Source organism: Plecotus auritus (genome assembly GCF_963455305.1).
Source record: "Plecotus auritus genome assembly, chromosome: 5".
NCBI classification, from domain to species: domain Eukaryota; kingdom Metazoa; phylum Chordata; class Mammalia; order Chiroptera; family Vespertilionidae; genus Plecotus; species Plecotus auritus.
The window spans coordinates 157,660,507-157,687,730 of NC_137776.1; the positions used below are offsets into that span (position 1 = coordinate 157,660,507).

Sequence of the window (27,224 nt, forward strand, 5' to 3'; positions counted from 1 at the left end):
GTCAAGAAAGGAGACAAATCACTCAGTAGTTTATTCTGTCAACAAATATTTACTGTGTAGTGGCACTGGGAATACAATCATCGACATGATATAGTCCCCTCAAGGAACTTATAATAAAGACACAGAAAAAGAAAGATGACTGACTGATAGGTGGTATAAAGAAAATGAAGAGAATGCCAAGATGGGGTGGGATGAGCCAATCTTACCTAGAGTGATCAGTCAAAGCCCTCTGAAGAAAGAATGTTTAAGCTGAAGCCTAAAGGATAAGGAGGAGCCACCATGGAGAAAGTGAGAGAAAAGAGAACAGTATCTGCAAAGGTCTTTGGTGTGATTGAAGCATTTCAAGAAGACAGGTGTACCTGGCCAGTGTGGCGCAGTGGTTGAGCATCAACCTATAAACCAGGAGATCCCGGTTCAATTCCCAGTCAGGGCCATGCCCGGATTGTGGCAGCTTGATCCCCAATAGGAGGCGTGCAGGAGGTAGCCAATCAATGATTCTCTCTCATCATTGATGCTTATCTCTCCCTCTCCCTTCTTCTCTAAAATCAATTAAAAATCTATAAGAAGAAGAATATGACGACGACAGGTGTGACTGGAACACATCAAGCTGGAGTAAGAGTGACAGATGAGGTTGGAGGGGCAGCCAGGAACCAGGCTGTGCAAGGCCTTGGGAAGGTCAGATTTTACATCGAAGTGTGATAGAAAGCCACTGAGGGGTCTGCAAATGGATGGCTGTGGGAGCAGGCAGTGAAACCAGCTAGGAGGCCTTTGCTGTGGAGAAGTAGCCAAGAGCTCATTCAAAGGTAAAGAAACACAAGAGCAGGGGCAGAGAGGGGCAAAAGGTATTCAGTATGGCTGAGTGCAAGGTGTAGGTGTGGTGGGAGGCACTGAAGAGCATTTGAGACACTTTGCAAGCCCTGCTAATTGGGAAGCTAGGTCCAGCTTCTAGGTAGAGAAGAGACATTAGAGTTAGGTTTTTAAAAAAAGCCTTTTGCGGGGAGGGAGGGATGTTTAGTCAGCATTTAAAAATTGCTCCAGTCCCAGATAAAGGCTGGATTGGAGCATGGCTTGGGGATGGGGTGAGAGTTGCTGAGGAAATAAAAGTCCAGAGCGGTAACAGTGTGGGGCCAAAAAGGAATCCAACAGGGCTGTGGTTTCTTGGGTGGGAGACATTTCCAGCTCATTCATGGTAGGGTCTCTCTGAAAGGGTGAGACCCCTAGGACTGGAGGAATAAAGAAAAGAATGGCTGATAGTTTATCAGGACAAGGGTTGGGCAAGTCACTTCAGATCTCTGAGCCTCGGTTTCCCCACTGACTCCTTATCTGGTCAGGCCCGGATATCTCTCTTTTGAGCCTGGACAGTCACAGGTGAAGGGGAATGTGTGCTCAGGGAAGGGCTGTGTCAGCTCCTGGGCCTTGCTGGTTGTGGGGAAGCTCAGAGAAGGACAAAGCCCCTAGGCTGCGAGATGAGAGGTGGTTTAAGTCTGGTTTCAGCCCAATTTCTCAATGTCCAGTCTTTGATAGCCATTAAAGCGCCTGATCACCTGCAGCAGCCCTATCGGTCTGCAAGCTGCTGGGATTGTAATTCCATATATCAGTCGGGGAAACAGGCTCACAGAGGCGCAGTAACACTTTTGGCAGGACCGCGCAGTAACACTTTTGGCAGGACCGAGTTTCCTAATGCCAGGGTGAGGCTAGGAAGCCCAAACCTCTGCTCACGCCCCTGAACACCGAGCTGCCAGGCAGAAAACTACAACTCCCAGAATGCCATTCGGAAAGGGTAGAAACCGGAAGTGGGCCAGGAGGCGGGGCCTGACGCCCTGCGGCTGCCTGAGGTGACGGGTTCAGGTAAGCCTGGGCTGGTGGCGGGGCGGCGTAGGATCTGGGGATCTGGGGGTCTGGCCCTTAACTGCTGCAGCATTTGCGGACAGGGAAGACGCTGGGGAAACAGCTTTTAACAGTTGTGTGGCCTGGTGTCCCATACCTTGGTGCTTTCCCTTCCTGCCTCCCCTCGCACTCGCAGCCTATGGGCCAGGCGGGGTTCTTTGGGGCCCGGGTCTAAGTGTTCTGTCGCTGAAGATGCCAGAGGCGTGGAGCAGCTTCCGTGGACTAAAATTCAGATTGAGAAAATGAGAGGAGCATGCCAACAGAGGTTGGTCCTTCACTAAGTGCCCAGGGATATATATGCTCATCAGGTGGGACTTGACTTAGAAAACTCAGAGATGAGGGTGGGTGGGTGGGGCAGGCCAGGACTGAGGATACTTCACACAAGGAACCTGGTTATTGAGAAAGTGGATTTATTAATTCAGCTAGCTAGTATTTATTGAGCATCTATTATGTACCAAGCCCCTTTCTAGGCATAGAAGATACAATAGTGAACAAAGCAAACAGAACCCTTGGTTACATTGTAAGAATGGGGAAGTTCCCACAAAAACTAAGTAAAATATATGCCACGTTGGATAGTGAAAATCTGAATGAAGTGAGAAATGTAGTTATATAATTATCTAGACTAGAGGAAAGATATTGGAGGTAGAGAGAATAGCAAGTGCAAAGGCCCTGGGGTGAGAATATCCTTGGTATGTTTGAGGATCAGCAAGTAGATCCGATGGCAGAGGACAGTAGACGGGGGAGGTACACCTTAAGGATCAGTACGGGCCATTGTAAAGATATTGGCTATTTAAGTGAAATGGAGATCCAGAATGGTTCTGAGCAGAAGAGTGATTATCAATCCTGTAGGATGCTTTATTTTGCAAGGCTCTGTGTTGAGTGCTGGGGGTGTGCATGTGAATTCTTCATCCTCTCTTCTCTGGAAGTGTTTGTGATCTGGTGGGGAAACAGGCAGACCAGCTATCATACAAGGCTGAGTCAGGTCATTGCGGCCCCATGAAGACAGCATGAGTATCGACCCCAAATCCTCAGCAAGTGCTATTAAGTCAAGTGCTTAACTATTTGTTAAACTAGTAACCCGGTGCACAAAATTCGTGCACATTAAAAGGGGATTAATTAGAGGAAATAATTTGCTATTTGCCCTTTCTCTATAATAGAAGTGTCAGAGATGAAAGAAAAATTAGTAAAATGTATATGAAAACCTTCCTCCTGTCAGAGTCTGGGGCACACCACAGGACCCAGAGTCAAGTCCCTGCCCACCCACATGCACCTCAAAATCGCATGAGACCCAGACCTGGCTGCCCCCCCCCCCCACCCCCTGCTGCATTGGGCTAGATCCAGATCCGGCCAGTCCCACCCTTGTCAAGCCCTGCTGGGCAGGGGGCGTAGCCTCAGGTCCCCTGGCCCAGTGCCAGGACGGGGAGCGTGGCCTGAGGTCCTCCAGCCCAGACTGGGGCGGGTCGTGCCTTGAGGTCCTCCATCAAGCCCTGCCAGGTGGGGGACACGGCCTGAGATCCCCTGTCAAGCCCAGCCAGGCAGGGAGGCGCAGCCTCAGGTCTCCTGGCCCAGTGCTGGGGAGGGGGGCGCAGCCTCAGGTCCCCTGTCAAGCCCCGCCGGGCGGGGGGTGTGGTCTGAGGTTCCCTGGCCTGGTCCTGGGGTGGGGGGAGCAGCCTGAGGTTTCCTACCCCAGCACCAGGACTGGAAGCACACCTTGAGGTCCCCCTTCAAGCCCCGCCGGGCGAGGGGCCTGGCCTCAGGTCCCCTGGCCTGGCACTGGGGCGAGGGGTGCGGTCTGAGGTCCCCCAGCCTGACACCAGGGTGGGGGGCGAGGCCTGAGGTCCCCTGTCAAGCCTCATGGGGGTGGGGGAGGGTGTAGCCTCAGGTCCCTGCTGATTGCTCGTTAAGGCTCCTTATGGGAACTTGGCCTCAGCTGTGGGTGCAGCCATCTTTGTGACAGAGTGATGGTCAATTAGCTTATTCCCTCTTTATTAGATAGGATTATTAAATAGGATGAGTAATTAACTGAGTAACCTGGACCTGTAATGAGGCTCAGAAGACATTTTTTTAGTGAAGAAATGAAATGCTAAATGTGGGCATAGATAATGTCTCCCATGGATTGATAGATCTGTGCTTCAGTGATCACTAGGTGGTAAGCTTTGACTCACTATTCACTGAGCTTCCATTCTGCGCCAAGCCTGTGATAGCTAGTGAAGATACAGAGATGAAAAAGATGTGGTCCCTGTCCTCAGGAATGCTCAGTCTGCTGTGTTACAGGCTCTTCTGGTAGCGGTTGGAGTTGCCTTCATTTGATTTTCAAGATCACTGTCTCCCAAGTTTCTGGTCTGAAAAGCATTCCCAGGGACTATGGGAATTTAGAGAGGTCAGAGATACAAAGAGTGGGATAGGAAAGAAGGAAATGCAGGCAGTGGTAGTAATACTCTGTTTATTCAGCAAGTATTTATTTAAACACTGCTGTTCAAAGATCTTTTGAACTGTTCTGTGTTTAGGTAGATGTAGTTACATGATTCCTTCTGAAAAAGAATTCAGTTTGGTAGGAGAAAAAAGATGAGCATTAACCTTCCAATTTTTAAAACAGCAACGGGAAACTGCAGCCCCTCCCGCTACTTCAACCCTCTCTCTCTTTTCTCCTCAGACAGACTTCTCCAGTGAGAACATTCATTGCCTCCCAGTCATTCCCCAAAAGGTCCTGACACAGAGGAGGAGCTCAATGAATATTTATTTATTTATTTTAATTTTTTACCATCCCTTTACTCTCATCCTGTGTGAGTCTTTTGTTCTGAGGTGCATCTCTTTTAAATATATTTTTATTGATTTAGGAGAGGAAGATTGAGCCCATAACCTGGGTATGTGCCCTTGACCAGAATCGAACCCAGCAACCTTCAGTCCGCAGGCTGATGCTCTATCTACTGAGCCAGACCAGCTAGGGCCAATGAATATTTATTGACTAAATGAATGGACAAACACAGATAAGAATGCAAAATACTGTGGAGTTCAGAGGAGGAAGAGATGGCTGTTAACAAACTAGCATTCATTTAACAAATTTGTTTTCTTCCCCTAATAAAATGAGGTTGTTAAGTATTGGACCAGTTTATTTTAAAGTTTTCGTTTGTTCTCTTTTGAATGCCTAAGTGCAGAAAAATGCAGATGACACTGATGGTTGGCATACAAAGTTTATTCAGTCATCTGAAGGGAGCTAGGTATCTTAAGGAGAGAGACATAGAAACATCAATGATGAGAGAGAATCATTGATTGGCTGCCTCCTGCACACCCTTTACTGGGGATCTAGTCCACAACCCTGGCATGTGCCCTTGACCAGAATCGAACCCAGGATCCTTCAGTCTGCAGGCTGACGCTCTATCCACTGAGCCAAACCAGCTAGGGCTGGATATCTTTTGTTAAAAAAGACATTTATAACTAACATCGCTATTCCTATGTGAATAGCGCAGTACTTCTGAAATGTTTAAGAATAACTTGGTATTTTCCTAATTTCTCTAGAATATTATGTACACTATTACATTTTTTTGTATACCATAAACTCATAGTGACACAGTCAATGGTATATATACATACTAAACTGTGTACTGACTATTAAAGAACAGAGTTTTAAGCAAAAGTAAACTCTAGCTTAGGCAGGAAAATGAACATAAATTTCAAATCTTAAAAATCTCTTTACTGTAAATATGGCTCAAAAAAAATTAAAGATTAAGATAACTAACAGAAACAAAAAATAAAAGGGGTTAATTTTGTTTTTAAATCTTCACCCAAGGATATGTTTCTTTTGACTTCAGAGAGAGAGGAAGGGAGAGGGAGAGAGACAGAGACACATCTACCAGTTGCCTCCCGTACATGCCCCAACTGGGGATCAAACTCGCAACCTGAGTATATGCCCTGACCAGGAATTGAACCCAAAACCCTTCGGTGCAAAGGACAATGCTCCAATGAGCCACACTGGCCAGGGCAAAAGGGGTTAATTTCAGTATTTGAATTCTAGTGTTTCATAGGGAATTGATAAAATTCAGAGTTGATGAATTAAGAAGTAATAGTGTAAGCATGTGATTTCAGGTTAAGGGGCTAATCACCACAACTAAAAATGCCTGGTTAACAAGAGTTGCCTCTAGAGGTGGAAAGGGTCAGAATGAGGATCAATACTTTTTTTTTTTTTTTAATATATATATATTTTATTGATTTTTTTACAGAGAGGAAGGAAGAGGGATAGAATTAGAAACATCGATCAGCTGCCTCCTGCACACCCCCTACTGGGGATGTGCCAGCAACCAAGGTACATGCCCTTGACCGGATTCGAACCCGGGACCCTTCAGTCTGCAGGCTGACGCTCTATCCACTGAGCCAAACCGGTCAGGGCGAGGATCAATACTTTTTATCATAAAAATATTTTTACCATGTGGATCATATTACATAGATTTACTTGTTCAAAGGTAACACTTTTTCTAAGTTGGTGGTAGCACACTGGACTCAGGAGCAGCCACGAGCAAGGGTCATACCATTCTTTGTGACAACTGGAGACTAGAGCATTTTTTACTCATCTTAGGGATAGTGAATACCACTTTGAAATTGTGACATTCATTAGGAGTGCTATTTATAGTGGTTCTCTATATTTTTCTACCTTAGCATTTCTGAGGGATATTAAACATTCTCACTGGTGACTGTGGCTTTCTGCTGCAATGATACTGGACTGAGATGGGGGAATGAATAGGTAATTTGGAAAAACAAATTTTGATAGATCACCAGCAGCAACCTAGATGGAGTCTTGGTTGGTTTGGAGCCACTCTTTGCCATATCTTTTGGCTCACTCTTCATCCTCCTAGGATGTACAGGACTTTGCATATAGTAGGTACTCAGTAAACATTTGCTTTTCATAATAAAGCAATGGTTTTGAAAATAAACTGAAACAGAAGGGAGGTCGCTTTTGCCATCTCTGTCCCACCCTCAACGTATGAGTGGATTTCAAAGAGCATGATAAATAACCTGGTTTTCTGTGTCACTGCAGCAGTGAGTCAACGATTGCTGGGAGGTGTCAGGATTGTGCTTGTCTTCTGAGAAGTGGATTTGGCTCCCTTACTACTGAAATGTTTCTGTGCTGACTCATTTCTCTGGAAGACACACATACTTTTCAATAAACCCATGTTAGTATTTTACGCACTTCTCCTTCAGTAATACAATAACGCTGTCTGTCACTTGGATATAGGGGAGTACCTCTGTAAGTGCAATAATGTACTGTCTCACATAATTGTGCCTTTTCTAATCTCGGTGAAAGGACAGAGGACTAAGCACATGGACTGGAAATTGGAAGAGTCACACGTGCTGCAGGAGCAAGAAGTCATCCCCGAGGACACGGGTGAAGATGGCATCTCTGAAAGCTTCCAGCTTCTACAGATTGATGTGGACTGTGAGCCTCAGGAGAGGGAGACCCTGCCCACAGGCAGTGCCACCTGGTGCTCGGTGAGTGCAGTGGGTGGCCATGGGCTGTGAGATGATGGAATGTCCCAGAGACCCCTCTTCTAAGCGTAGATACTGGTAACAAGAAGACTGGGAGTGAGTTTGGTGTGTTTTAAGGGTTGAATTCCCTGCTAACTGGTTTAAGGCTTCAGATCAAGAGGTATTTTTGATACACCTCAGAAGGCTCAGAAAATCTAAACTCTTCTTTAGGCCTGACAGGTTACATGTCTTTCTGGGGCTCTGCTTTCTCTAAACACAATCTAGTCCATTTTTGTTGTTAAATCTAACATTTTTTTTCTCTCCTAACTTTATATCTAAATTTTAAAAAAAAAGTAACTGTTTCTAATATTCATTTTCCTTTTTGGTGCTTATGAAGTTTTCAAACAATTTTGTTTTCTGGATAACCTAAGAAAAATGTCCAAAGAAAACAGAGACACTGGGAAAAGATAGTTGCGGCAAAGAAGAGCAAAAGAAAGCAAGAAAAAGAAAGAAGAAAAGCCAATCGTATAGAAAATTCAGGTAACAGTAAATCAGGTTGTTGGTATAATTATATTTATTAGCAGACTGGTATCTGTATGTTCCTAGAAGAATAGTAATACTGTTTTTAAGTAAAAACAAACATCTGGGAGGTGAGACCTATAGTCCTATTTTGTTGGGAATCAAAGTATCAAAGAGAACAAAATTGAAGTCTGCCTTTCAGATGTAAACTATATAGTGTACATATCTTCTACACTAATCAAAGAGAAATATGCAAATTGACCATACCTTTGCGCTGCCCACCAGCCAATCAGGAGTGTGTATGCAAATTAGTCCAACAAAGATGACGGGTTAATTTGCATACATGCGCCAAGCAGCCGGGGGTGGGTCGCACGCATTCCGCACCGTCCCAGCCACTCAGGGCCTCTGGGAAGGCGGAAAGGCGGCTCCAGGCGGATTGAAGGCAGAAAGGCGGCTCCGGGCTGGAGCAAAGGTGGTGCCGGCAGCCAGGGGAAGGATGGCCCATTCTTGCACGAATCTTCATGCATTGGGCCTCTAGTGTGTTTATAAGCTCAGAAGTAGAAGGAATGACACCAACAGCTATGTGCTAGATTCAGTGCTAAGAATTTTACCTGGATTACCCTAAAGGGCAGGTCTCTTATTATCCCCATTTTGAAGGTGAAAAGACTGAGGCTCAGAGAAATTAAATAACATGCTTAAGCTGATACGAGTAATAAATGAACAAACTGAACTTAGATTTAGACCCAGGTTAAATCAAACTCAAAGCCTTTTCTCCGCCGTGGTCGCTTAGGCTTTTATATATATAGACATACTCAGCGCTGGGGGAGGGTGGCATTGCATGCCATGCAGGGCCACATGGGAACAGAGTGCTCCAGAGCCCACAGTCATCACCCCTCTACTATACCTAAACTGCCTGATGAATGAATATCTGGCACAAACTTCAAGTTTCTAGTTTCCCTTCCTATGCAAATAGTACTCACCTGGCTGGGGAGATTTTTTTTTACTGAATATTATTCCTCTGTTTTCCCACTTATATATTTTTTTCTGATATTTCCATTCTAGGCATCTACCCCCAGCACAGCAAACGTTTTCTGAGATCCTTAACCAAGGAGAAACTTTTGGAAGCCAAACACTCAGGACCAAGACTCTGTATTGATTTAAGTATGACCCACCACATGTCTAAGAAGGTAAAACATGCACTAGTTTCCAAATTCCTGATCAACCCTTTGCCTCTGTGTTCATAGTGTCCCCAAGTCTTGTTACAGCCTTTCAGTTTCAGTTCTCCAGAGATAAAATCTTTGACCTTCTACTGGGGAGAGGAATATTTGCCTGGTTCTGTGGAGATAACCTGGTGGCATGTCTTCCTGCAATGTATGTGTTTTAATGATCTCCCATTCACCCCATAGGTTCTGGGGTTCTGGGGATGGCTGAACACATGGCACTCAACACTGAACAGATAAGATGGATAGCAATTTATTAGTCACACTAGAGGCCCGGTGCACAAAATTCACGCAGTTCCCCGTCTTCCCCACTCCTCCTTCCCTCACTGCCACACCGCCACCAGGGCCTGCTGGCCTGGGGGAGGGATGGGAAGAGGGACCACGGGAGGTTTGCTGGCTTGGGGGAGGGGCCACGGGAGGTTGGCTGCCGGCCCCAAGGAGGGAACCAGCCCTCAGCCCCCCTGGGAAAGGGGTCGTGTCCGCCGCCACCCACCCCCAGTTCCCTGTCCCATCCCGGGGCCCGAAGGCCCCAGCGGGGTCAGGAGAAGAGACGATAGGCCAGGCACGGAAAGAATGGATGCCAGTACCCCCGTCGGTACCCACCACTGCGCGGCTCACCTCCTCCCCCTCCTTCCCTTGCTGCTGTACTGCCACCACAGAAAGCGGGTGGTGGGCCAATCGGGCCTGCTGGCCGGGGGGAGGGACAGGGCGTGGGAGGTTGGCCACCAGCCCCAAGGCCCTCCTGGGAAAGGGGCCGCATCTGCCGCCACCCACCCATGGGAGGTTGGCTGTGGGAACACACTGACCACCCGGGGGCAGCTCCTGCATTGAACGTCTGCCCCCGGGTGGTCAGTGCACATCATAGCGACCAGTTGTTCCGGTCATTTCGGTTGTTCCGGTCATTTGGTCGTAATGGTCGCTTAGGCTTTTATATATACATACTCAGCACTGGGGGAGGGTGGCATTGCATGCCATGCAGGGCCACATGGGAACAGAATGAACAGCCAGGCACTGTGGGAGCAGGCTCTAGTATCAAGAGGGTGGGTGCCCCTGCTTCCTGCAGGAAGATGGGATTGGTTTGTTGGAATAATTCTGTGGACTGGCAGGGAATTAAAACCCACTGCTCAGGGATAATCAGGAACTACACCTGGTCCCTTGGATAAAAAGGATTGTTGGTTATGGGACCTTATTCGTGGGAGCAGAGTTGGGAGAGGAACTTGCAGTTGGGCCATTCAAGGCTCATCCAGTTTCACCAGATGTCAAGGCAGCAAACCTTATTGGGCCTTAATTTTAGGCCTTATCCTACAATACAAACCTATTTTCCAATACCCCTGTTGTATATGCTAGGGTTTGCCTGTTTTTCAGAGAAATTAGGAAAACTGAAGATCTGTAGGAACCTTTAACTACAGCCCTCTGAAAAGATCAACCAAGGATTTTCTACTGTTTCTATTGAGAGACCAGGTTAAATCAAACTCAAAGCCTTTTCTCCGCTATGAACAAAATCAGGCTAGATTGTGAGTTCTTCTGAATCAGGATGGAAAGTTAAATCTTCCAATCCTTTACATCTCCTGGAGTAAGGGAGCAGGTGTCAAGTTTGTTTGATGGAGTATAAAAATGTCTGCATAGTAATCTAACCTCTCTTTAATAAATAGTAAACATCACATGGTAAGATTTTAGATAAAAGCTAAAAGAACAATTTCATATATCAGATATGTAACAACAGGTCCTGAAGGAGGGGGCGGTTTCAGTTTTTCCATTAACTCACTGTTTCTTGGCTAGTGTCATTACCTCAGTTGTCATCTATAAGGTGATGCCAGGGGGTGTAATGCGTACTCACACATGCATGTACTCACTTCTGGAGTGAAGGGGGTCATTCTAGTTCATGAGATTTTCCAGAGTAGCACTCAGGGAACTTACTGAGTAATCATTTATTGACAATGAACTTCGAAATCTGAGAGGGCATGTTTCCACCCTGAGTTGTTCTTGTTTCTTTGAAGGAACTAAGCAGGCTGGCTGGACAGATCCGAAGGCTGTATGGTTCCAATAAGAAAGCTGACAGGCCATTTTGGATCTGCCTCACTGGATTCACAACGGACAGTCCCCTGTATGAAGAGTGTTTGAGGATGAATGATGGGTTTTCTAGTTACCTGGTAAGCCTAATTTTGCATATTATTTGAATTGTCACCTATAAATAGGTTGTGGGGTAATTTTTTTACTTTTTCATATTTTGAGAAATTATGTTTTCATTATTACAATCTAAAATTTTTTTTTAAATTTAAGAACTGCTCATCAGTTCTTATATTTAAATTTTTTCTTTATTCCACCATGTTAGCAAAAAGTATGTAGGACTGTATTTTGTGTCCTGTATATTGTATGCTAGACTGTGTACTCCAGGGATGTTTTGGGGAAATGCCATGAGTCCTTTCTTTGGAGGAAGAGAAAGAATCCTATGGAATTAATATGGATTTAAGATGAGTTTTAGGGAATACCAAGTTGCTTTTCAACTCTTTCGATGGGATCTCATACGTGTAGTGATTGACATACAGGCAAGAATCCAGATCACTTCCTAAGAAATGCCACTAAAAATGCCCTGGTCCGGTTGGGGCATGTGCAGGTGGCAACCAATCACTGTGTCTGAGACTGGGCAGTGTGGCCTTGCCCAGGGCAGTCCATGGAGGCGATGAGTGTGAAGAGTGCCCCATGCAGTGCTGCACAGTCAGTCGTGGTTGCTGTTACTGTCTTAACAGTCCCTTCCATAGGGCAGCCATTTCCAGCCTTGCTTTCTTCTGTACATGTTTGATGATTCCTGTACATGAACTAAAGAGACCCACTCTCAGGGCCACGCAGTCCCTTGCTCATGCCTTTCTTAGTATGATTCCCTCCACTTTGAGTGCTTCTTTCTTTGTACATGTCAGTCTCACCTCTTTTCAGCAACCCAGTTCCAGCATTCCCTTCGCTACACGGTTGTTTCTGGGGGTGTCGCTCCCTCATCTGTAGTCCTGGGGTATGCTTCCTGTATGTCTGTTAGGGCCCCATATACTTTCTGCCTCATTTCGTAGGGTTGCATGTCTGTGCCTTTCTACGTCCCCTCCCCAGCTGAGCACTTTCTAAGAACAGGTTGTCAGACATATAGCCCCTTGATGCACCTGGAGCCATGCCTGAGAGAAACTACGTGTCCAGTAAACTAGTTGCTGCACCATGGGCTGTCTTAACCTAGTTCACAGTACATTGGATTATTCGTATTATTCGTATTTTTCAGCTAGACATAACAGAAGAAGACTGCTTTAGTGTATTCCCTCTGGAAACCCTTGTGTACCTGACTCCTGACTCAGAACATGGTATGTTCTTGACTGCATATATTCATGTAGCATTGTATCGAGCTAGTTTCCCTGGTCAGCTCCCTCCATTGACCCTTTTGGATCAATTAGATATATATCATCTATTTTAGAAAATCATCTGTCACATAATTTTCAATTTATTGATATTAAGTTGATCTTCATATTCTCTATTTCACATTCTTTTGTAATTTTTTGTCTCCTTCCTGAATCCTAATGTTGATTTGAGTCTACTACATTTTTACCTTGATAAGATATGCCAAAGGTTTATCTATTTAATTGTTTTTTTTCAGAGGATTAGAAAATCTATCTTTGTTTTCTATTTCATGAAATTCCTACCTTTATCATTCTTTCCTTTTTCTTTCTTTGGATTTAGATATTATAAAGATTTGATCTCATTAGCCTTAATTTCTTCATTAGCTCTTGAAGATGTTGATCTAAACAAAGTTTACATCCTCGGTGGACTTGTGGACGAAAGCATTCAGAAGGTAAGTGTACATCTTTGGCTGAAAAACTGTATTCTGAAAAATGGTTTACTTTTAGAGGCACCTACCCTGTAATAATCTTACCCAAAAGGCCTAGAAACACTAAGGGAATAAGAAGGAGCCTATGCTGCCTGAGTTGGCCCTCCCTCTTGTGAAGTTCCCTCTCTCCTCAGCAATGTCAGCAGTGCTTTCCTGACAGAACCCAGGACGGGAGTGTTCGGTAATTACATCAGTAGCCACTGTGGAACTCCTCTCCTCTCTTCATTTCTGTAAGGATAGCTCTGATCTTGACCAAGGAAGTATTGCCTCAGCATTCTTACTAGCTGTATGTTCTTGGTGAGAGAGTAGTTTGCTCCTTCTTAGTCCATCTTCCCAGCTGACATAAGTCTTATAAGCTCAACCTCAATAGTACTTGTCCAGATTTCTTTTATTGAATTGGAATTGTATTGGAATAATTGGAGTTTTTCAATGTGTTTCTATTATATAAATATTTTTTGATAATTTTGTTTGTTTTACTAATTAGCATTGCATAGATAATAAAGAATGATGTAATAGTTAAAATGTATAAAAAAGAATACAATGAGAATAAGTCTCCCTCCAATCCTTGTCCCCCAGTGTCCCCATTTGAGAAAACCAGTTTTCTTGTGTATCCCTCGATATAGTCTATGATCACACAAGTATCTGCTTGATATCTGCATATATATATATATATTTTCACGAGTATATTTTATATTTTTTTCATAAATGTATGAGATACACACATATTTAACAAGATGATATTTAACTGAATTTCATTTATTCTAAAATGGTCATTGTTTTATGACTTCATAGTGATAATCTAAAAAAATGGCAGGGGGACTCTTAAGAATGCCAGCTAAGAATGAGAAATGCATAGAATTCAAAAATCAGTATTTTGTCACTCCCAGGGCAATCTTTGATTCAGGGAGTTGATTGAATGAAAGGTTGTGGGGAAGATGACTACTCACATGGTCTCAAAGTATCACCCCACAAATTACAATGTACCATTGCAATGAAATGACATGGAGGTCACCATCTTAACCAAGTGATCAAAATTAGAATCACCAATAGTGATATTAGGTACCTCCTGATAAGAGGGAACCTCACCAGTGAAGTATTCTTACTAGAAAATGTTTAAATTTAATGTAATCGTGAGGAAACAGATCTAGAATGTGAGACATTATGCAAGAGAACTGGACCAGACTTTCAAAAAAGTCAGTGTAATCATAAAAACTAAAATAGTTGGAGTGGGGCGGGGGGAGGCTGTTTTAGATTAAGGAAGATTAAAAGACAGCAGTTAAATGCTGTCTCCCACAACAGAGCGACAGCCCCTTTTTTTGAGGCAGCGAAGTCTAAGGATCAGTGAGTGTGAGCTATAGATGTACAGTTTTGACACAGCATCTTACCTTCTCTCTTAAATTGAAAAATAAGTGGCACAGAGATTTGTCAGGTGAATGGAACTTTTTGGTCGTTACTGGAATTTGGCTTCTTAGAAAAATACTAAGAAAAATGTCTCTTCAAGAGGAATCATTTTATCTTGAAATGTTCAGAGAACAAACACTAGACAGTAGTCTCCTCCAGGGCAGCATTCAAGTCTCCTACTAACTTTTAATTCTATACTCTAGTTCAAAGTGGCTGAAAAGGAATAGACTTTCAAAAAAAGGCGATCATAGCTCATATATGCAATGAGTGTTGTCCTTCAAAGAAGTCCTTTGAATAACTGTACCCTATTCCATCTGAATCACATTACTTAAAATATTTTTGGAAGTTCTCTATTGGAGCTGTGTCTCATTTGAGTCTGAGAGGGGTGTAGTCCAGGTATCAGAACAAAGAAGGTGCTAGGCCAGCTTCATGCTGTTCCAGTTGGTTAGACCATACTTAGGGTGGCCAGTCAATTATGGGGCCGTCAGTAAAAGGACATTAATAAACTAAAACAAGTTCAGAAAAGGTTGACCTGAATGATGAAGGGATTCAAAACTAAGTCATAGTTAAGGAAGCTGACAGAACTGAGACTATGAGTCTGGAGACTAGAGGATTCATAGTGGCATGATCCTACTTTAAGTATCTGAATGGCTGTCTTGTGGAAGGGCCATTTTGCTTCCTTGGTATGGCCCTGGGAGGGCAGAACTAGACAAATGAGTGGAAGTCTCAGAAAAAAACAACAGAAAACCTGGCTCAGCATCAAGAAGAATTTCCTGCCCTAGCCAATTTTGCTCAGTGATTGGCTTGCAGACTGAAGGGTCATGGGTTCGATTCCACTCAAAGGCACATACCTTGGTTCCAGGCTCGATCTCCGGCCCTGGTCTGGTTGGGGCAGGTGACAACCAGTCAATGTGTCTCTGTCACATCAATGTTTCTCTCTGTCTCTCTCCCTTCCTTCCACTCTCTCTAAAAATCAATGCAAACCCTAGCCGGTTTGGCTCAGTGGATAGTGTTGGCCCATGGACTGAAGGGTTCCTGGTTCAATTCTGGTCATGGGCACATACCTTGGTTGCAGGTTCCCTGGCACCAGCCCTGGTAAGGTTGCGTGCAGGAGGCAACCAATCGATGTATCTTTCTCTCATTAATGTTTCTGTCTCTCCCTCTCCCTTCTACTTTCTCTAAAATTCAATGGAAAAATATCCTTGGGTGAGGATTAGCAACAACAAAAAATTTCCTATTAACTGGTACTGTTAAAATTGGAACAGCTTCCTCCAGGATGTATGAATTCCCTGTCACAAGGGTTGTTCATTTAAAGCTAGAGGCCACTTGGGAGAGAGGTCATAGAGATAGACAAACATGGATGATGGGTGGTTGGAGGGGAATAGTTAACTCTTGAGGTCCCTTCCAAACTTGAGTATGTTAATTATCCCAGTAATCTAAACCCTTCTCTTGAATCCTGAAATTGCAAATAGGTAGATGACCTTTGCAGCTTCTTATAAGGTAGAAAATATAAACTTCAGTTCATGGTTCAGGGACATTTTTTTTTATATACACCGTTTTTGTTTTTTTAAAATATATTTTTATTTCAGAGAGGAAGGGAGAGGGAGAGATAGAAACATCAATGATGAGAAGCATTGATTGGCTGCCTCCTGCACGCCCCACACTGGGGATCGAGCCCGAAATCTGGGCATGTACCCTTGACCGGAATCAAACCAGGGACCCTTCAGTCCGCAGGCCAACTCTCTATCCACTGAGCCAAACCAGCTAGGGCAGGGACATGTTTAAAGGAACATCAGTAATTTTTCTCTAAATGAGACCCAACATGGCTTCAGATTATTGGACTTCTTGAGTTCTTTTGACTCCTTTTTGCAGTTTTCAGAGCCCTTTTCCTCAGTAGCAGCAGGAGAGTATTAGCTCTCCCACCTAATGCTCTCTTGCAGCTACTGGTGACCTGACTTGAATCCTCTCTTCCTTATCTCTAATTTGCTGCTATCAATTGGCTATGAGCTGAAAACTCGATATCCAGATTGGGACTTACTGAGTTAGGGCCAGGCATGTCCTCCTCTGATTATGAGACGGACGCGCTGCCTAAGAGGGCAATCGGCTTCCTCTGATTGATTAGACTCCTTGAACTTTTGACTGTAGATATGCCTCTTCTAACTTATTTCCTTCCAGGTTGTAAGTAGTAGTGAATGGAAGATAGTGGATAAATGACTCCCAAATAAGTGAGGTGTTGCTGCACAAGCTATTTCTTACTTGGGACAAATACTCTTCATTATCTGCAGAACTCTTAATTATCTGTAGGCTACTTTTCTTTTTTCACTTTACCTTTTAAAAATTATTTTATTACTTTTTATTGAATTTATTGGGATGACATGGTTAATAACAGGCTATTTTTACTACACTTACCATCCTTAATTATAATTACAGATGGAAATTAGAGTGATAAATGGGGATTCTCACAATTTGCTATGCATGAAAATATTTTCATGTATTATTTTTAAAAGAAAAATATTTAACTGTGATTTACAGAAGGTGACATTTCAAAAGGCCCAAGAACACTCTGTCAAGACAGCCCGCTTGCCAATCCAGGAATACATGGTCAGACGCCAGAATGGGAAAAACTATCATTCAGAGATATTGGCCATCAATCAAGGTACAGCTCACATGGCCCACACTTAATATGTGTTAATTAGTTCTGGTGCTTCTTTGCATCATGCCTAAGTATGAATGGCCTTGACGCAGCTTCCCCCCATGACTGATGTGCTTGTACTTTATTGCATGCAGTTTGTGACATGTATTTGGCTTCTTGGAGCTATTTTTCATTTTCTTCCTAATTCCGATCTATGTTAAATACAGTTGAAATTGTTGCCTTGACCTAGAATGCCCTGCCTTTAACCCATCATTGACCAGTGAATTAAGGATTCAGTTCACAGGCATTTTGGCTGCTCCTCTCCTGTCCCAGGCCAAGTCAGGACCCTTCCTTTGTGTTCCCATTGTATTGTGTTCCTCTCTGTTGCAGCATTGTCCATTTATACGCCTACATCTCTCAGTGTAAGCAGTGCTTATGGGCAAGCAGGGCCTGTAGCTTTGCCTCTGTCTCCCCAGGATCTAATACCAGGTGTGGTACAGAGTAGGTTTGTTGAATATTCAAGAACACCCTTTTCATTAGTCATTTACTAGTTCTTTTTTTCCAGTGTGGGGTCACTGTGTTTTCTCTTTACCCCATCTTACAGTGTTTGATATCCTGTCCACTTACTTTGAGACTCAAGACTGGCCTGAAGCATTGAAGAAAGGAGTTTCTTCCAGAAAAGGCTATGTTCTTCAGAACTCAGTGGAATGATGGACAGCCTAAGGGTGCACCTGCAGGAGGTGAAGTTGCTGGAGGGGCCTTGACCAAAGAGTAGAGCAAAGGTGGTGATGGCACACACTTGCCTTTACTTGACATCTTGGATCTTCATTAGGATGTTACTAATAACAGGGACCGCATTTTATGCTCTTTTGTATCTTCTATAGTGCCTAGCTCAGGAAGTGCCCAGTATATCTTGACTAAGTAAAAAGTTTACATAACAAGGAATTAGCCCTTAAACTACATGGCTTTGGGTGTGTTAATTTATTTTTCTACATCTATTTGTGAAAAATCTACTCTTTAGAGGTAGCTTAAATAATTAAGTATTATGATATCAAGAGTTTAATTTTCACTAAAGTGGCATCATAAAGTTGTATGACTTTGTCCAACCTGCTCTGATCATGCTGATTTTCCCTAACTCAGTAATATGCAGTTCATGTGCTTTTCAGGATCAGCCTGTCCTAACCTAGCCCTTTTTAAGCACCCATAGCAATCTTCCCCACCTGTGGCTCCTACCTTGTCTCCCCTGTGCTGAGTATGGGTGTGGAAGGCTTCTCTCTTCCTAACTGTAGCCTTCCTACAGGACAATTTGTGGGAGTATTTTTGTATCCTTCTGAGCCTTGTACAAACTAGATTTTTCACATATATTTGTAATTATTAGTTCAAATTGAAAAGCAAAAACATATAGTACTGGTAAGTCTAACTTGAAAATAGCCAGAAAACACATTGCATCTCACACAAGCATGTTAGAGAACCTCTTATTATGCAAATCTTAGTGATCCCTTTTCTTATGTCCTACTTAGATACAGTTGCTTCAGTTACTATGGCCAGTTTATGTTGGTCAACTTATTTCTAAGCTGCTAGCAAATTGAAAAAATGTAATCTATATTTCAAAAGAACCAAAAGGTTACCTCTGGGTTCCATCTCCTCCCTTTCACAATTTAATCCCTCAGGAACTATGAACTTGATAAATTATATCAGTGTCTCTGTTCCTTAAGAGCAGCCTAGTCTTCAGGAAACATCTTTAGGAATACATAATGTTCTTTGGTCTTTATCAACATGTTCTATAATCTCTGTCATCCAAAAGGGGCCTCTATGAAGAGACCTCAGGGGTAACTCTTACCGTATTCTCAGGGAGGTCTCTGACCAAAGAAATATTGACCTGGATCATCTGCCAGGCTTCATTTTGGCCTTAAAAGGCTTTGCTTAAAATTCCAAATAACACAGAATTTCCTTTCCAACTCTATCACAAACATCTACAATTTTTTCAAAACCTAGGTAGATAGTTTTTTGTTTGGCTTCTAGGAAATGACCCTTAGCAAAATAAGATTTGGATGAACTTATATTCAGAGATCCTCATCACAGTGTTTTTTATAACACAAAAAAACTGGACATATTCAAAATATCCTATAACATGAAAATGAAACACTATACAACTATGGAATTTTTAATAGCAATCATGAAATAAATATATTTAAATGTTTGGACAAAGTCTATTACAGACTAGTATATAAAATATGATCCTATAATTCCAATTTGAAAAACATACATTCACATATAGTGGTTGAGAATGTTGGCCAAGTTAAGCCTCAGTTTCTTGCACTAGGAGGTTGTCTTTTGCAGTTACTAAGAATAAATGAGTCAATCCAAATAAAACACTTGGAACAATACTTGATTTGTAAGCTTGTGATAATTGTTAGCTGTTACATACTCACCACTACATAATAGGATTACAAGTGATTTTTGTTTGCTTCTTCATACAGTGAACATGTTTTACTATTATCAGAAAATAAGTGTTATTTTAATGCTTCCAGCAAAACTAAGGAAATTAACACCAAGTAAATCATAATACTAACTTTTAGTAAACTTTATTATAAAAGAACCAAAAAATACTATTTTATAATTATTTTTCTCACAAGAACATGAGTGGCAACCAGTGACTTGTTTATAAAAATATTTTAAGACTCAATAAGACAATATCTTATCTTCTGAAGATTAGTGGAGAGAGGTTCACCTGAAAAAATTTTCCCCAAGGAATCCAGTCTCTTGGCTCACCTATAAAAAAATCCACATAGATCAACTTTCTGCCAACCTGGAGAAGATTTGTTTTCTTTGATCTGCTGTCATATGTTCACAAGCTTCTAAAATGTTTGCCAAAATTAAGGTGTGCTGAATGGTTTTTGCCTTCACCCATATTCTTCCATTCATTCCAAACACTATTTCCATTGGGTACAGTTTTCCCACTTCCTGTAGGATTTCACAGTCTGGAGCTAGCAGCCTGGTGAGGAAAAGGAAAGAAAATGAAATTTAATGAAATGGTAGAGTGTGACCTAACTTTCCTTTAGGACTCCTTTTCTAGGCAGTTCTCCATAGTTACTAAAGCCCCACTAACATCATTCCCAGCACAAGGCACATGACAGCATTTACTGCCCCTTTTCTTCTAAGAAGATTTACACTGAGTATATCAGGTCACAGGTGGGCTAGTCTCAACAAAGAAATCAAACTCCCTGTATCACCAACTTTACCAGAAATGTATAAAGTTCTTCCCCTACATTGTCAGAGCACCTTAATTCTAGACTTTAAGACCACCGCTTTTAAAAATTATTTACAGTGCTAAAAGAACACCTTAAACTTACTTTCCTGACCATGTAAGTTAATCCCTGGTATTAAATTCACTACTTGGAGAGAAGTGTTAGCTCTTTCAAATCACAAGGGTGCTGCTTGATTAATAACATGCTTCTCTAACGACCTGAACTAATTCTCCAAACCTGCAGAATAAGTAGCAGAGTCACGCAAGAGAGCTCTGAATTTCGGGATCTACAAGTAAAACCCTTTAACAGAGCACAGCTTTGGGTAGGTAAAGATGTAAACACCTAACAGAAAGAATCTGCCTCTGGGAACTTTTTTTTTTATTATTGATTTTTAGGGAGAGAAGCATCAATGTGAGAGAAGCATTGATTGGTTGCCTCCCGCACGCACCCTGAGTGGGGACTGAACCCACAACCTGAGTATGTACCCTGACCAGGAATTGAACCAGTCACCTTTTGACATACGAGATGATGCTCCAACCAACTGAGCTGCCGAGGCTGAGAACTATTAAATCGACCAGAACAGATGGCAGAAGTCTTCTGTGAATATGTCTGCATAACCTCAAGGATCATATTAGCCTACCTGCACTGCTCCCATCATTAGATACATTTGGTGATTTTGTACAAATTGCATCTGTATTAAAGTTATGTGGGGGGAAAGGCCAATTTTTATGTGTTTAATTTTTAAAAACCCAAACCCAAGGATAGGTTTTTACTGATTTTTAGAAAGGAAGAGAGAAACACTGAGAGAGAAACATCAATCAATTGCCTCCCTTAAGCACCCCGACGGGGAATCAAACCTATAACCTAGGTATGTGTCTTGACCAGGAATCAGACCCACAACCCTTTGGTGTAGGGGATGACACCCTACCAACTGAGCCACCTGGCCAGGGCGGAAAGGCCAGTTTTTACATTTGGGCTAAGTATATCAGCTATAAGAAACAGTAAACCTGGGAGGGAAGCCCAGACTCCATATCAACATAGAAACTAGACTACCAAGAACATCTGAATACAATGTATTTACATTGAGAGGATGAGACCAAATGCTTACAAGTATGCTTAAATGGATAATGATTTTTTAACTCTGAGGAAATTTAGATGTTACGAAGAATCCAAATCCCAAAGATCAGTTGGCTTTCCAAGAAGGAATAATTATAAAAGACCAAGAAGCCAGAAAGCATTAGGACTTACTTTCTAATTAAGCCCAAAGTCACTTTAAAAAGTAGACCATCCTGTCCAATCACACCCATTCCGTTGGCTCGTCCACAGCTGTCAATACAAACCATCTCTGGTTCCATATCTTTATTAGCAACCACAAATTGTCCATAAATGAGATCTCCGACCTACAATGATAATTTAAAAACAGTAACCATTTTATAGTTGTTCTTTCCCATAGACAGCAAGGCCAACCACCTACAGTTCTGTAGCTAAGGGACTCACTACATGCCAGGATTCAGTCACTTTGGAGTTGGGTCTTAAACAGCATTAACACATGTACCCTCCCCCTTAATCCACCAGGAAATCCCGAGACTGGAGCCATCTCAAAGCCAAAATACAAATACCCTCTAGAGCTACACTGTCCAATGTGGTAGCCATTTACCCACAAGTAGTAATTTTAACTCACTTTTCAATTAATTAAAATTCAGTTCCTTAGTTGCATTAGCCTTATTTCAAGTGCTCAACAGGCATGTGTGGCTAGGGGCTACCATACTAATCCTTGTGGAAGTAAAACATTAGCACCATCACAGAAAGTGCTATTAGGTAGCTCTGCTCTAGGGAATTACAGAAGATAGATGGATAGAAGAAACTCCTGGCATGCATGTTATTCAAAGCAAAATGGAACAATGGCAATTCATTGACACTTCTCCATGCAAGATTTAAAAACTTCAGAGTTGAACTTCAAAATGATGAAACTAACGACACTGAGAGTGAACTTGTTTACCTGTTAAGTTGGTGACAATCTATACTAATAAAAGGATAATATGCTAATTAGAGTAGATGTCTTCTGGACAAAGCTGCAGCGGCTGCAAAGGGCCCAGGCTCAGGCTGGCAGTGGCAGCAGCAGTGGGGTAATGGGGGAAGTGTCTTCCCCTGATCCGCCAGGTTGCCTCCTACAGAGGGAGGCCAGACTGCGGCTTACGCTGGGGCCAAGGCAGAGGCGGTTAGGGGCGATCAGGCTGGCAGGGGAGCAAGTTAGGGGCGATCAGGCCAGCAGGGGGGCAAGTTAAGGGCGATCAGGCCAGCAGGGGGGCAAGGTAGGGGCGATCAGGCTGGCAGGCAGAGGCAATTAGGGGTGATCAGGCAGGCAGGCAGAGAGATTAGAGGCAATCAGGCAGAGGGATTAGGGGTGCTCAGGTAGGCAGGCAGGCGAGCAGTTAGGAGCCAGCAGTCCCAGATTGCCAGGGGTGTCCGAGGGGTCCTAGATTAGAGAGAGCGCAGGCTAGGCTGAGGGACTTCTCCCCCTCCTCCCCCCCCCCCCCACATGAATTTCATGCACCTGGCCTCTAGTAGGAACTAAAAAGAAACAAACATTCTCTGCCTTTCATAAGCATTTGGTCTTGAGGGCAGTGGGAATGTACACATAAACAATAAACTTCATTCAAAGCCAAATCTAGTTAAGTGCCAGAGCAGTTCTAAGAAAAAGTGATTGCAAGTCAGGAATGGTTTTATAGAGGTGGTGGTATTTGGCCCGAGTCTTACAATATGAGTATGTGTTCCACAGGCTGAAAAGGGGATAGAGCAATCCAGACAGAGAAACAGCATGAGCAAACAAGGGTAGGGCATTACGAGTTCAGTAGTGTTGTTAAATAGTTCAGTGTGGTTCATCCATAGCTGTGTAGAGATATAATTATGGAAAAGGGAAGACTTTTGGAGTAGGAAACCTGTAGGCTTTGAAGAAAGTGGAGTGAGAGGCTGTTGGCTCTCAAAAGCCTGGATGGAGTTGGGTAAAAGTGTACAGGCAGGGATGCTAATGAGCAGGTAATCGGCCAACTCCAGTCAAGGGTATCTAAGGCCTGAACTTGCAAAATGGAGATGTAGGGTGGACTTAAAGATGGAGTCAAATAGATCAGTAAGATTAAGCAACAAAAGACACCTAAAAGGTGAGTGATAAGGGGCAAAGAAACCACCAAATTTCTGGCTTGGGTGGACAGAAAGAGTGTCGCTACCTGAAAAGCCCAAGTAGAGAACTTGAGGAAACAAGACTACTCCTCTGTCGGCTCCAAAAGGGATTGTTGGAAAACAGTGATGTGACTGAAATTGTGAGATGACAGTTCCAAGACGTACAGTCAGGATAGATGGGTGGCTGATATGGCAATTTGCATCACTTACTACTCCTTCCTTAAGCCTATGGCTTACTTCCTTCTCCAGTGGATGTGGACAAAACAGGTACCAATAGAACAGATAAAACCTTTCAACTCAATAGAGATTAAACAACCCCCAATATAGCAAATGTCACGTAAGTCTGTATGTGTCTCCAGTCCCAGAGCTGAAGCAACATAAGGAACCCATGTAGCCTAGAGTGATCACTCAGATGCTCAGAGGTCAACCTATAAAACTGGGAAAATAGTCATACTTTGGAGACAATTCAGGTAGCCTTCAGAATATTTGGATGTTTTTCTTTTTTTGAAACCAAAGTTTCCTATCATTACCTGCACATTTGGTCTGTTTCTTTTAGTTGCACCTTCAAATGCCAAGTAAGACAAAGATGCTGGCTCGCTCCCTCCAACATCAACTTTAAATATATCTCCAGATTTAGCTGTCACTATGCCAATCACATGGTCTCCTTTCACTGGGACATACTACAAAAGAAATCAGAGTGAGAGAAAAACCATAAATTACAATCTTGGAAGTTATCTTCAGCAAGTCCTTACTGGTTACTAAAGTTTGTCATTGGAGATAGTTAGGAAATATTTTGAAATCTAATTTACAAATTAATACAAATCTTACAATAAACTTGGTCATACAACACTTTCAGTAAAAGAAAAACAATCACATCATACAACTCTCAGGTTTACAGCTTCTAATAGTCTGTTCATTTGAGCTGGTATCCCATACCTCTCCTGTATCAGGAAGGCCATTTCAATTTTGACAATTTTCCCTCTATGAAAAGTTCTTACTTATTCTAAGAGAAATTTAACTCCCTGTGACATCCACTCACTGAGCCTGGTTCTGCCCTTTGGGACCCCTAAAGATAAGCCTGGTTATCCCTGATCTTTGGGATTTTGAAGGCAATTACCATGTCTCACAGTCCTTACCCCTTCCTAGAGGCCCGGTGCATGAAATTCGTGCACTCGGGGGGGGGGGGGGGTGTCCCTTAGTCTGGCTTGTGCCCTCTTGCAGTCCAGGAGCCCTCGGGGGATGTCTGACTGATGGGTTAGGCTCGTTCCGGGAAGCGGGCCTACGCCATCAGTCGGATATCCTTAGCACTGCCACGGAGGCTGGAGAGGATTCTGCCACCACTGCTGTGCTCACCAGCCATGAGTCTGGCTAAGGCAGCTGTGGGCAAACTACGGCCCGGGGGCCGAATCCGGCCCGTTCGGCTGTTCTATCTGGCCCGCAGAGCTGAAAGAGAGCAGGGTTCTCTTGCTCTCCCCTCCGCTCCTTTACTTTGAATTTATATTAGTTCACACAAACACTCCATCCATGCTTTTGTTCCGGCCCTCCGGTCCAGTTTAAGAACGCATTGTGGCCCTCGAGTCAAATAGTTTGCCCACCCCTGGGCTAAGGGCTTCTGGCTGAGCGGCACTCCCCCCTGTAGGAGCACAATGACCACCAGGGGGCAGCTCCTGTATTGAGCGTCTGCCCCCTGGTGGTCAGTGCACATCATAGCGACCAGTAGTTCCACCATTTGGTCAATTTGCATATTAACCTTTTATTATATAGGACATGCCAATATTTCCACACTCCTTTCTCTCCAGGTCGTCCTTCTCGGGCCACGTTCCAGTTTGCCACAATCCCTCTAACGTAGACGAAGTGGGCCCAGACATAGTGGCTCTGGGCTAGCTTTAACAGGAGGGCACCAGGGCCCTCCTCCCTGCCTCTTCCAAGAAGTCTTCCCAGGGCGGGGCTACCTCTCTCACGGCCGTACCACCCCTCCGGAGTCCCAACTCACCCGTTTCTGCTGCGAGTCCACCCAGTAAACGCCGCCGCCGCCGCCGCCGCCGGGCTCCTTGTGCCGGAGTCGGCCACACTTGGTGACCAGCAGGCGGTCGCCACAACGCCGCAAGCCCGGGCCGCACACTACGCGCACCCGGGAGCGCACGCCGGCATTTAGGCGCAGCGGTCGCTCCCCAGCACCTCCCAGGCCTTCAGCATCCTCCTGCTCCGGCAGTAGCAGCTCCTCACCCGGCAGCACCACCTGATCTAGCACAGCACGGGCCGCCCGCGCCCTGCCACCCGCGAGAGAGTCAGCTGCAACCGCCGCCGCTTGAGCCATACCGGGCGGCACCAAACACCGTTTCCGGTTTCCACTTCCGGCACGGCGTCCAATCGGCAGCCGCCTAAGGCTTTCCGTTTTCGGCAGTAGCTGTCCGACCCGAGCCTAAGTCGATGAAGCGTGGTGCATGTGGGCAGGCCGGTCCCCGCAGTCGGCCCGCGGGCCGCCGGTCGGGGAGCACTCGACTTGAGTGGGTCGCAGAGCCTCTACTTCCGGTGTCTCGGGTCGCCCGTTGGGATACTAGACGCTTGCACAAAAGGTTCCGTGAGAACAATGGGAACTGAGCAGAAGGGTTTCGGGAGCTGGCCCTTCTTTCTGACATTACCCTCAGAAGTGAAAATATTTTCTGTTTCCAAAATAAAACCTTTTTGGTTGTTGCTGGAGAAGCTATCTATTCACACTATTCTCTATTCACACAGAGAAGAATAAAAAAATAAAACGTATTTGGCTTATACCCATTTGCCTCCCTTGCTAGGCTGTCAGGTAGTTCTCATTATTTGTAAACTAGGGTCTGGCACAAAATAGGTAATACCTGATAAAAGGATGTTAACCTTTTAGTGTGTATTTATCCCTAGACTTGTTTTCCTCAAATATACACATATCATGTGCACATTTCTACATGCTTGGAAAAATCGGTAACTGCAGTTAAACCCTTGATGCTACTTTCTCTGGGGCACACTTTATTTTCCCTTTTTTTTTTTATCCTCACCTGAGGATATGGTTGAGAGAGAGAGAGAGAGAGAGAGAAATATGAAAGAGAAACATCCATTAGTTGCCTCCCCTACGCACCCCCACCAGGGATCAAACCTGCAACCCAGGTATGTGCCCTAACCCAAATGGAACCCAAAACCTTTTGGTATACAGGACGACACTGTAACCAACTGAGCCACCCAGCCAGGGCTCTGCTCATCTTTTTGAGGCATCTGCTTCCAATGTGAATTTTTGAAGATTTTTAGGATGTTTAAATTAAGACAAACCATTTCTAACATGCCCTCCAAATCTGGCAACATACTTGTGAGCCAACTGAATAAGATGCCAACTGAAATGTAACTTTTGTTGTTTATCAGTCAGATTGTAAAAATTGAACCTGATCCGTTACATGAAAAACCAAGTGTTATAGTTGCTGTAACAACCTGATTCTGAGGGTCAGCCCTGAAATTACAGATGATGAAATGGTTACCTCTGTGTGGCAGGAAGGCAGGGGTCCGGATAGGTATCCCAAAACAGGTACTCTTTGAGTGAACCTTTAACATTTTTTTAGTTCGTTGGTTTATAAAAATGACAAATTAACTATATGCTGATTTATATACATAAATTAATAGCAAAAGAGTCCATGGAAGGAATGTTTAACAGAAAGAATTTAAACGTAAGTGAAGAATTTAAACATAAATGCTCAAAATTATCACTGCACAAATGAGCAACTACTCGCAACAGATGTTTTTAATCACAAAGAATTCTTTTTATAAAATACATTTTATTGGTTTTTTTACAGAGAGGAAGGGAGAGG

The 27,224-nt window shown here is 43.7% G+C and overlaps 2 protein-coding genes across 8 annotated transcripts; one reads left to right on the forward strand and one right to left on the reverse strand.

The window, feature by feature from the left end:
- Window positions 1-1,795: 1,795 nt before the first annotated feature.
- Window positions 1,796-19,355, forward strand: TRMT10B (tRNA methyltransferase 10B). Of its 4 annotated transcripts, XM_080670854.1 has the most exons (11): window positions 1,801-1,848; window positions 4,725-4,827; window positions 6,917-7,052; window positions 7,189-7,368; window positions 7,776-7,884; window positions 8,926-9,050; window positions 11,081-11,233; window positions 12,343-12,421; window positions 12,839-12,906; window positions 16,876-16,999; window positions 17,580-19,355. In XM_080670854.1, exons 4-11 carry the CDS (start codon window positions 7,201-7,203, stop codon window positions 17,684-17,686), a joined length of 933 nt encoding a protein of 310 aa, XP_080526980.1. In that variant the 5' UTR covers window positions 1,801-1,848; window positions 4,725-4,827; window positions 6,917-7,052; window positions 7,189-7,200; the 3' UTR covers window positions 17,687-19,355. The 4 variants fall into 4 exon arrangements, with proteins under 4 accessions (XP_080526978.1, XP_080526980.1, XP_080526979.1 ...); XM_080670852.1 differs by lacking the exon at window positions 6,917-7,052 and having other exon boundaries at window positions 1,796-1,848; window positions 7,184-7,368; XM_080670853.1 differs by lacking the exons at window positions 4,725-4,827; window positions 6,917-7,052 and having other exon boundaries at window positions 1,807-1,848; window positions 7,184-7,368.
- Window positions 10,993-26,434, reverse strand: EXOSC3 (exosome component 3). Of its 4 annotated transcripts, XM_080670857.1 has the most exons (5): window positions 25,394-25,939; window positions 23,931-24,080; window positions 21,472-21,623; window positions 19,748-19,970; window positions 10,993-11,185 (listed from the first exon to the last, which is right to left on the reverse strand). In XM_080670857.1, the coding sequence occupies exons 1-4, from the start codon at window positions 25,715-25,717 to the stop codon at window positions 19,769-19,771; spliced, it is 828 nt and encodes a 275-aa protein (XP_080526983.1). In that variant the 5' UTR covers window positions 25,718-25,939; the 3' UTR covers window positions 10,993-11,185; window positions 19,748-19,768. The 4 variants fall into 4 exon arrangements, with proteins under 4 accessions (XP_080526983.1, XP_080526982.1, XP_080526984.1 ...); XM_080670856.1 differs by lacking the exon at window positions 10,993-11,185 and having other exon boundaries at window positions 19,134-19,970; window positions 25,394-26,434; XM_080670858.1 differs by lacking the exons at window positions 10,993-11,185; window positions 23,931-24,080 and having other exon boundaries at window positions 19,134-19,970.
- Between the last annotated feature and the right edge of the window lie 790 nt (window positions 26,435-27,224).

Excerpts from the sequence above, each read along its gene's own strand:
- TRMT10B (XM_080670852.1), top strand. The coding sequence starts at position 4,803 with ATGCTCTATCTACTGAGCCAGACCA. Across the intron at positions 7,369-7,775 it reads GCAGTGCCACCTGGTGCTCG|AAAAATGTCCAAAGAAAACA; the intron begins GTGAGTGCAGTG and ends GGATAACCTAAG. Across the intron at positions 17,000-17,579 it reads GATATTGGCCATCAATCAAG|TGTTTGATATCCTGTCCACT; the intron begins GTACAGCTCACA and ends CCCATCTTACAG.
- EXOSC3 (XM_080670857.1), bottom strand. The coding sequence starts at position 25,717 with ATGGCTCAAGCGGCGGCGGTTGCAGCTGACTCTCTCGCGGGTGGCAGG. Across the intron at positions 24,081-25,393 it reads TGGACTCGCAGCAGAAACGG|TATGTCCCAGTGAAAGGAGA; the intron begins GTGAGTTGGGAC and ends TTTCTTTTGTAG. Across the intron at positions 21,624-23,930 it reads GAAACAGACCAAATGTGCAG|GTCGGAGATCTCATTTATGG; the intron begins GTAATGATAGGA and ends TTATCATTGTAG.